Genomic DNA, 10,778 nt, shown 5'->3' with positions numbered 1-10,778 from the left:
AGACCAGCCGGTAAGAGTGTCCGTGTGAGACCGCCGGCGCGCCGCCGATCACAGTGGTGTGCCTTACACCGCGCTCGCGCTCTCACGGCCGCCTCCGCCTCCGCCTCCGCCTCCGCGACAGCCGCGGCCGCACCTGCGGCTCCTTACAGCTTCCCCGGGCTGCCCGCTTACCGAGCCCGCCCAGTATCGGACCAGTGTTGTAGCCACGAGCGACTCAGCGCTTCACGCTTAACGGGGCGAACGCGGCAGGTATAAAACGAACTTCGCGAGTACCCCATGGCTCTGTTATAGGGCCATTACTGCTCACTGTATGTACAAAGGATCTGGTGGATAACGTCGCGAACTTCGTGACTATTTTCTTGACGATCCTTCAGTATATATCGAGATTACAACGCCAGTAAACTCTTGCAGAGTGCATTAAGACCTGCTGCAGGGTCTGACACTTGACCTTAAACGTAAATAAATGTAACGTACTTCTACTGACAGACCCGTTAGTGTTCGATGGCGCTGTTAACGATTTATTACCAGAAAGAAAATGTAATTCATCCTCGAAAGAAGTGGCTCGCTGTGCGACCGGTTCTTGAGTATTGGCCGTCAGTCGGTTACTCTTACCAGGTAGGATTAATAGAGGAAATACGGAACGTCCGATGAAGAGCAGTGCGTGTCTTCACGGATTAGTTTAGTATGAGCTATCATACTGTAGTGGATGAAGTTAAAGGAGATACATTGTAGATCACGAAGAGTTTTACTGTTAATATTCTGAGAGCGCGCGTTCCAGGAAGAGGCAGGCGACGTATTACTTCAAAATGGTTCAAACGGCTCTTAGCACTATGGGACTTCACTTCTGAGGTCATCAGTCCCCTAGAACTTAGAACTACTGAAACCTAATTAACCTACGACATCACACACATCCACGCACGAGGTCGGATTTGAACCTGCGACCGTAGCGGTCGCGCGGTCCCTGACTGTAGCGCCTAGAACCGCTCGGCCACCCCGGCCGGCGACGTATTACTGCCTCCCACGATCGTGAAAGGACATTTAGGGGAATTCAGAGGTCATACGAGGTTTATCGACAGTCGTTCTTCCCATGAACCATTTTCGGAAGTGAGATTTTTACCAAATCTATCCTCCACCACATAATGTCTTTCGCGGGGTATAGACGAAGTTGTAGCAATTTTCGGTTGTTAATCTGGTCGAGAGATAAGCTGCTGCGATCAGATCTTGGACGTGGTTCATTTACATTCGCACCCCTTCATGGTAAGCTTCCTTTCTGTGCAGTGGGAGAGGTCCACCATTCAAACTGCTTTCGTTTTAGACGCGGCACAGAGTCAGCATATAATAGTCGAGGAGAACTCTGAAATGCATCGTATGTTTCGTGTTTTCCATAGTTTCTGAAAATTACATACACCTATTTGAGAGGGCAACCACATGTCAGAGACACTGTGAATAGCACTACAAAACCCTCAACACTCAATAACTATTTAAATTATTATAAAAATTATAACAAATAGAAAAATAAAAAACGATAAGTTGTTTCCAAAAGCAGCATAGTTTTTGTAGGCACTTTTTTGATTGTTAGTTCTGAGAATTCCCAGCAGTAAACTACTTTTTGTCGTAATCGCCCTTACGATCAATTTTGTGTTTTCATTCACGTCACATGGTATCCGAACGACAAGAATATTCCGATGTAGCAGTCGCATTCATCATAACATCTTCGAAACGACTGATCAGTTTAAAGCCTAGAAACTGTGGTAACGACAGACGAATATAACGCTTCGTAATTACCCCGCGAAAGACACAACTTCGTAACTGATGATACTGGGTCAAAGTATACGTATTCGTTTATGGATTTCTTTTTTATCATCCCAAGCGTTTGTGTTTAAGTCGTCCAAAGTAGCAACAATAGAGTCCTCCTGCCATCACATTCGCGATTGTGCACTTGTAGGCCAGAAACAGACCGTGAACAAATAATTTATATCGCTATGGAGGACTCGTGTTTTAGCACTGCGCAGATCTGTGGCGCACGTGTGTTAATTTAGTACTAAACTATAAGTAACAGGGAACACGTACTTATTGACGAATGGGAATATTTTCACAATATGGAGCGGCATGGCGTCTCTGTGTGTTGCTCCGATCAGGCTTACTTCACGAAGCATCAACGGACCTGACTCGAGAAACGGTCCTGTCTGCTAGCTTCGGCTACAAAGCGTAACGTTCCGCTCGCTGTTCGTTTCTGCGGCTTATTGACGACCAATAAACATGTTTATAACATCTTTTCTTGATTTACTATTCGCTAGTAGATTCCGTCAGAGGTGATATGACGAATCAGCTAATTACATCCTTTGTCACAAATATTGTCTCTCTAATTAAGGCTCCGAATCCGTATTCTACAGCAAGTAGAGCTTCATCTGGGGAAAGTGGTACACAGTTTTTGTTGTTTCCGTAAATGTCTATGAACTTCGAAATAAGTCGTTGTCCGTTGTCCGTAATAATTTCGACAGCTCGATATGCTAACCAAACCAAAGCATATTTGGGTTGCTTGTAGGTGGATGTAATAAAATGTGCATTGATCAGACTAAGTGTTAAACAGAAGGATATTGGGAAGGAAAGTCTAGGGCCAGCACTACTGAAACAATCAAAGTGAGCGGGACGGAATGCTGCAACACACAAAGAGACTTATCTTAGATACTCCAAGTTACTGAGAAGCAGGTTCGTGAAGGTGAGTAGACTGGTGGACCTTAGAAGTGGAACGCGGCACGAAATCCGTACAAAGACTCATTAATCAGCTTAAAAAGATGCGTCCGATTATTTTGAAAAATAAGTCCTTATTTTTAACTTTAACAACGTCATTTTATAGTTAATCGTACGGTTTGTGAAACTGACAGTGACGCATGTGGGAATCTTGCGAACTGCTCGAAATGCCCTCTGATTTTCGTACTTTCCGTATCTGTGTTGAAGGAGGCAGCCGTGTTCTGAATGAAGTTTTGTAACGCCAGCGGTGGCGGATGTTGATAAGCGCGAAGTAAGCGGCGAGAATTCCGCGTGATTGACGGCGCAGGTGTGCGTGCAACTGCGGGCCGCTTATTGATCACCGTGGCCACGACTCAACAAGTGCCCCCCTGATACTAAGCCGCCCCCGCCGCTGCCGGCGGCCACCGTGTCGACGCCGACACTTAGCTCGTAACAGCCCTTGCAGGAAGGTATCCTGATCAGGTGTCCTTTGCGAGCTCCTGTTTATACATCGACCCGCCTCTTCAGCTGCCACTGTGCGAGCTGTAGATCCCTGTGTAAGTCCTGGTATTGAAGGAAATTCCCATCTCCAGAATTTGCCTCATAAGGGCCAGGGCAGGTGACGGCTTAGGCTACATTTCCTGTTGGACATACTCTGCGTAAGTGTCTAAGGTTTTGCCCCTAGGTAAGGGCCTATGATGCTGTGATGATTCGTCTGCCGGATGGGTACATTAAGCTCGACGAACTCTTCGTATTTTTGAAGAGAGGCAGACTATGCACCCGTAGCAGCGTTCATACCTGCCTTTTGTCGTAAATATCACACGCATTACACACTACACAGGTAATGATCACGAAGATAACGTGGTTGAGTCGTACTCATATTGCAGAGAACAGCAACCGTACGTCTTACTTCGGCATGTCCCAATGACACCGTTACAAGGGAACATGAAGCTCAACTTGTACTTAGTTACTAGTGGGGAGGCACTTGTTCAAGTCGGGTAGAAATGTTTGCTAGCGATATAAAGGGGCCGGCCGTTGTGGCCGAGTGGTTGTAGGCGCTTCAGTCCGGAACCGCGCTGCTGCTACGGTCGTAGGTTCGAATCCTGCCTCGGGCATGGATATGTGTGATGTCCTTAGGTTAGTTAGGTTTAAGTAGTTCTAAGTGTAGGGGACTGATGACCTCAGATGTTAAGTCGCATAGTGCACAGAGCCATTTGAACCATTTGAATACTCATACTTGCGAAAAATGAGAAAGCAGGAGGTATCCACCGGAAAAAGAAATTAGGAGACATCCTATATTTATAACTACAGCTCGCAAATACACTGGCGGGGTAAAGTGCAAGTAATTGAAGGACACGGTCAGTTTATTGACAAGTGAGGTGGTAGGTATTTTATCTTTGTAGGAGTATATAACAATAAATTCAGACCAAATGAAACACACGTCACAGTAAAGGGTGCCCAAACAGGTACATCAGTGCACAGTGTGCCTACGTCTGGCGGCAACGCAGGCGTGTGTATTCTCGCGTGTAAACACCGTTGAAGGTGTGGAATGGCATCCAACACAAAATTGTCCCAAACATGATTCTTGCAAGCTCGGGAGAGCGAGTAAGTTCCCACTTCATCATGTTCCATACGTGTTCAACTGGCGAGAGATGTGATGATCTTGCTGGTCAGGGCAGTTGATGTATGCTCCCAAGAGCACGTAACGTCACATCAGCCGTCTGTGGACGTGCATTCTCCTGCTGAGAAAGCGCATAATTTTGTCGAAGAAAGGCAGTAGCATGGGAATAAAGCCTGCGCAATGTAGTGGGCGCTGGTTTCTTTACCCTGTAGCAACAGCAAATGTGACCGCGAGTCGTAACTCACGCCCCCCCCCCCCCCCCACACACACAATAAAGCCCGAGATGGGATCTGTGTTCAAAATGGTTCAAATGGCTCTGAGCACTATGGGACTTAACATCTATGGTCATCAGTCCCCTAGAACTTAGAACTACTTAAACCTAACTAACCTAAGGACATCACACAACACCCAGTCATCACGAGGCAGAGAAAATCCCTGACCCCGCCGGGAATCGAACCCGGCACCTGTGTGTTGTGGGCGAATACACTCTGGAATAGGCAGCTCAGTAAGCCTGTGCCACACACGTTTATGTCCATCATTCTCATACAGACGGAGGCGACTCCCATCACTGAAGACCACAGAGCGCCATTCCACTCTCCGCTGAACTCATTCACAAGACGAGAGTAGCCCTGCTTGGTGGTGTCGTGGTGTCTGTCAGTCGTAGCGTGGGCAGAGGCACGCGTCATCTTAATCTTACTGCAAACAAACGCTTCGCAGCGATCCTTGACGACGCAGCAGGTCAGGAACGTGCCAAATGCTGCTCTACAGATATCGAAATGTTCCACCTTGAATGCAGCGTCTCACCACCGATACATTCTGCCCAACAGGTTCAGCATTAATGAATCGATACGTTCCTCTAGCTTCCTGCAGGCCCACAATGCGATGTCGTTCAAATGGCCGAAGCTGTTACGCAGGACTTGCTACTCATCGGTGGAGCACGTTTGTACCCTACAATGAATGTTTGAAGCGCTGTTCACCTTTAACGTCTACAGAGTCAAAACAGAGGGTGCACAGACAGGCCTCCTGAGCGCCAACTGATCGCCGATGACCGTCATAAGTAAATCATTAACATTACAGCCCCTCAGTATGCACATATTATACTCTGGTGCCACGAACACGGCCATCCACCAGTGACTAAGCTGGACAGCTGACCTGCTATCAGCCGCAGTAAGCGAAGAAAATATTGTACTACCCTAAGTGCATGCTGGAAAGGAAGAAATAAATGGTTCAAATGGCTCTGAGCGCTATGGGACTAAACTCCTGTGGCCATCAGTCCCCTAGAACTACTTAAACCTAACTAACCTAAGGACATTACACGCATCCGTGCCCGAGGCAAGTTCGAACCTGCGACCGTAGCGGTCACGCGGTTCCAGACTGTACCGCCTAGAACCGCAGGGCCACTCCGGCCGACAGGACGAAATAGCTTGTACGTACATCGCAAACGACTCTAGAGTGTATGGTACAGAGTACTTTGTAGCACTACTAGTTTTCTCTTTTCTGTTGCACTCGCAAGCAGGTAAAGTAAAAATTATTGCCTGTACGCCTCTGTACGGGCCATAAGCGCTCTTATTTTGTCCTCGCGATGGCTACGTTGATTACTGGAAAACAGTTTTTGAGAGATTCTCCGAATTGAAAACCTTCTAATTGTGTGACAAGTGGACAGGGTCGAAAGGTGATGCGACGTTTCCCATACGGAGGACGCAAGCCGTGTTTGACAGGAGCGAGCAGCTAGGTGTCGCAACACGCGCGGGGGTCGAAGCGGGGCCGTCGCCATGACAACCCTGTGTCTGCCGTGGGACGTACGGCGAGGGGGGATGGTGGGGGGAGGGGCGCCCCCCCACCCAGCGCGGCGTGCCACGTGACGCGATCTTTGGCCGGCGGCGGGCCAATGGCGTCGCCGCAACCCCCGGCCGTGCCGTGTGACGGCGCGCACCCCACCCCACCCCAGCAGAGCCACCCCAGCGCGGGGGGCGCCAGGGCGGGGTTTAGAAAGAGAGGGAGAGACAGAGAGAGAGAGAGAGGGAGAGGGAGAGGGAATGGGAGAGCGGGTGACACCGCGAGGAGATTACGCTCACGGTGGCGAGGGCGGCTAAAAAGGGAAAAGAACGAAGGAGGAGGAAATATCTGCCGCGGCCGCGGGCGGCGTTTTTTCGTCGGCCGCTGTGAATGTGTGAGTCAAGCGGTGAGACGGAGAGGAAGGAGACGGGCCCGGGGAATCTGTGCTGTGCGGCGCGGCACGGGGGTCCGGGACCGGCGCTTGGCTTTTATTATTATCTGGCTGCGTGTCGTGTCGCCCGTTCCGCCGCTCCCGCTGCTGCCGCCCCCACCACACACTCGCCCTCTCTCTCACTCTGCTCGCGCTCCCCCCCGCGCCCCTGTCCTTCTCTCTCTCTCTCTCTCTGTCCGTCTCGCTCGCTCGCTCGCTCTGCGGTCCTCTCGCTCGGGCCGGCCGGCTTCCGCGCTTGGAGGGGCGCGCCTGGGCCTCTCGAGAGTCGCGAACTGAATGCCACCCCGTCAAGTGGCAAAGTGCGAACGCCGCCGCCGCCGCCACGTGCCGGTCGTCGGGCCGCGAGCAGCGCCAGCAGCCAGCGGCAGCAGCAGCAGCAGCAGCGGCAGCAGCAGCGCCGGCAGCAGCCAGTGCGACGCCGGCGACCGCGGCCCCGCGCCGCGGCGCGCTCGACCACCACGGCAGACCTGCTGCCCGCCGCCCTGGAGCCCGGCCTCGGCAGCCTGTTCGCGCTGCGCGGGCCCGCCATGGACCTCACCACCGCCTACCGCTACAACCAGAACATGATGGAGTACTACACGTGTAAGCCCAGCGCGCAGGCCGCCGTCTCGCGTCAGCGTCAGCGCCGGCCGCGGGGCGTCGTCTTTCGGTTACAGTAGCTCGATTGTGTGGGTACGGACGTTCCACGGTCTGCACTACGCCAAAAACCACAATGTGATACGTAAGCTCTAAACATTCTTCAGAAGACGAATTGACGACACTGGATCTTCCGAAAAATGTTTAAATTTCAAAACTTTGAACATAGCTGCTAAGGTTCAGTGTCAGAATTATATTGCAACAAATAAGCCCTCGGTCACAAATATTAAGTCAAAATTGACCTGGTTTCGACGCTACTATGAGCGTTGTCTTCAGTATTAGACTAACTGTTCTAAAACATATTAGGTATACAGTACATTAATAAAATTAAAGTTTGTACTCACTGGAAAAGATGGAGTACTTACAAGTCACGTATTAAAAAAGATCTGAGCCAGGAAGGCGACGTCATGAACAGTTGTGAGATGGCGAGCCGCTAAGGGCGGCTCGCCATCTCTCAACTGTCCATGACGTCGCCTTTCCGGCTCAGATCTTTTTTAATATGTGACTTAGCGGCTCGCCATCTCACAACTGTTCGTGACGTCGCCTTTCTGGCTCAGATTTTTTTTTTGTATGTGACTTGTAAGTACTGCATCTTTTCCAGTCAGTACAAACTTTATTTTTATTAATGTACTGTATACCTAATATGTTTTAGAACAGTTAGTCTAATTCTGAAGACGACGCTCATAGTAGCATCGAAACCAGGTCAATGGTGACTTAATATTTGTGACCGAGGGTTTATTTGTTCCAATATCTTTAAATTTTATTTACCACATTGCGATGCTCAGTTTCCTTTTTTGTCGTTATGTGGACTATGGTTGAACGTCATGTGCACGTCCATACCGGTACTGTACCGTAACTAGGGAACTGCCTATGCCTGACGTTGATGTGTGATAATTGAATGTCGTCAGCAGTAAGAAGGGCTTCTCCTTGCAACGGATGGTGATATAATTTTTTCCATATCTATCTGAAAGGCGAGGGGCAGTAGAATCGCGTGTGAAAATACTGCATAGTGGATTATTTTCCGCGAATTCTAAGTCCCCAGTTCAGGAGTAGGACCACGCAGTGATAGCCTACCCTGGAAGCGATGCGAGAGTCGTCATGGCACGACTAGGCGCAGCTGCAGGCCGTGCGCGTTCGCCGTACGTCTCTTTCCTGGCCTCTCCTTCCTGAAGGGTAGCCCCTCCTCCTCCGTCGCAGCTGAACGCGTCACTGTCTATTCGCTCGACAGTGAAATTACTTCTGCAGTGTGGCGGAACACTTGCTAGTCGTCAGCACCCTCCTATAATTTCAAATGCTCAAATGTGTATGAATACCTAAGGGACCAAACTGCTGAGGTCATCGGTCCCTAGACTTACACACTACTTACACTAACTTAACGCTAAGGACAACACACACACTCGTGCCCGAGGGAGGACTCGAACCTCCGGTGGGAGGCCCACAATTTCGTTCCTGTTATTTGCCAGTGGACGTTCCCCCCCCCCCCCCATCTCAATCCTGAATGAATTACTTTAATTTTAGATATATTTCACTCATAAAGCGTCCAAACCGCACTGCTGCATATAAGGTGAGATTCCGTAATTCTTGCGCGAATGAAAACTTTCTTGTGAATTCAAATTCGTTCTCAACACTTTCTCGACAGAGAAATAAATATTGAATCCCAGATCTCATAAGGAAAACAGTGAGATAAGAAGAGAAATTACTGTCCCGTACCTTAGACGTTTTTAGACGTTTTCAAGAGTAAGCGAGGTCCTATTTAACGCAGAACTTCGCCTCGTATTTATTTATTTATTTGCTACATCTTCAGTTAAGTGGAGCACGATGGTTCTTGTTAGTCATTGTTTATCATTTTATTAGTATATCCTTTTATCAGTTTATTTGGAAAATATGATGAACAATGTGCTAGGCTCAAGATCTTTTTTCATCTATTCGTACAACATTACATCAATCCAGCGGCTCCTATTACAATTCGTCTCGGTAGACTTTCTTGCAACATGTGAAGAGTGAAAATATGAAACCTTCAAACTGCCAAATTCAAATCTGCGAGAAGAGTCAATAAATAAATAATCTCTTTTTGTACATAACTTATTTACACCAAAAAATGGAGAAGATATGCTCATACCACAGAATTATTCTGCTCGCCTCATCACTGGAAAAAATAACGAAACAAATTACGAAACTAATCATTTATTAAGAATGTTCTGTGTGTCATACCTAGGAACTGACTGGTTCTGACAAGTCTCAGAAAGTTTTTGGTTCATCTGCCTTTAGTACTGAAGCACTAACGTTCATTTGTGTAATAAAAGTGGGGAAATATAGCAGTAATGTTTTATCTTCCAGAACTGTAGTCAACAATAACTAATTGTTATACCTTTAAAAATTTTTCAAGAGAATAACAGAATTAAAAGAAAAATCTTTGAGTATTGCGTTCTGTTTCTTACACAACTCCATTCTTGGGATAAGATATTCGAATGATTACTGTAGAGCTCCGTGCGGTGTTGAGGAAGAAACGGATTTTCATATCAGTTTCCAGACACACACCTATTTTGTGTGTTCACTTTTCTAACTTTGTGTACTGTTCCCGAATTCCAGATTGTGTCTTTCGATTGCAAATATGTATTTATTTCCACAAAGAAAAGCTTGCACGCACTCTGCTTACCAGACAATTGTGCGCCACCTAAATGGTGCAGACCATGACGAGTCTCACTTAAGAGGGAACCACGGCTCTGCACAAATACCAAGTGCCCTCTAATAATGAGTGTTTTAAACGTTTTCCCCGTCATTTGATACCTGGAACAAGTCTAGGAAGTTGCAACAGAGTACTGAAAAAATGATGCTTGCAACGCTTGACGTTTCCACGCTTCATTTATTTCCACGTTATGGAAATTTTGCTTTGGTGCTTGTAAAATATAAAAGCATTTTGTGTTCTTGCAACGTGAATCTAACTCTAGTAGCACCGCCCGGCCGTTTATCAGAACCGTACTGCAGTATACTTGCACCGACAGTGCTTCTTAACGAAACGTTGAGCGCCTGTGACGTGTGCTTAATTTCGCGAACATGGTAACGCTGTCATATCAGCAACAGTGCTTAAAATTGCAGTACTATCTCAGAAGTATTCCGCATATGTCGAAAAGAGAACTAACCAGTAGAGGCGGTTGGGGAAGATGACGTGCTTTGAAACACTGGTTTTACGGTGAACAGCATTACATTTGAGCTGCCCTACAGTAATTTCGGCTTAGCTGTTACCCGTGCGTGCCTTGTGTACGATGCGGCGTGAACAGTCTTTAAGTAGCAGTCAGTCTCTTAATCAACGCTGTTTTTCAGCAATTTATAGCTGTTCTTCAAGGGAAATAACTGCTTAAAGGTTCGTTATTGCATAAGCTATGCGGCATTCAGCAGAAATTAGACCTGGAAAGGGAATAGAATTATTGCGTAAGCGTTCTGAAATAGGCCTACAGTCGTAAATACAAATATTTGTTTCAACCCTTCCGGTTACTGACTGATGGTTTAAAATTTCTGCATCTGAGTATATATTTCTCAGAAATCAATTTTAATGTCTTCTGGAAC

The 10,778-nt window shown here is 47.6% G+C and overlaps 1 protein-coding gene across 2 annotated transcripts in view; it reads left to right on the top strand.

Moving 5' to 3' along the window:
- Nucleotides 1–7,012: 7,012 nt before the first annotated feature.
- Nucleotides 7,013–10,778, top strand: part of LOC126095027 (paired box protein Pax-5-like) — a 262,451-nt gene continuing 258,685 nt past the window's right edge. For both annotated transcript variants that reach the window (XM_049909700.1, XM_049909692.1), the window contains exon 1: nt 7,013–7,160. In XM_049909700.1, the coding sequence (XP_049765657.1) occupies nt 7,106–7,160 (55 nt within the window). In that variant the 5' untranslated portion in view covers nt 7,013–7,105. The remainder of the gene's footprint in view (nt 7,161–10,778) is intronic.

The sequence above is a fragment of the Schistocerca cancellata genome, chromosome 1 (assembly GCF_023864275.1).
Source record: "Schistocerca cancellata isolate TAMUIC-IGC-003103 chromosome 1, iqSchCanc2.1, whole genome shotgun sequence".
In the NCBI taxonomy this organism is placed as follows: domain Eukaryota; kingdom Metazoa; phylum Arthropoda; class Insecta; order Orthoptera; family Acrididae; genus Schistocerca; species Schistocerca cancellata.
This window is presented reverse-complemented; position numbering and strand designations above follow the sequence as displayed.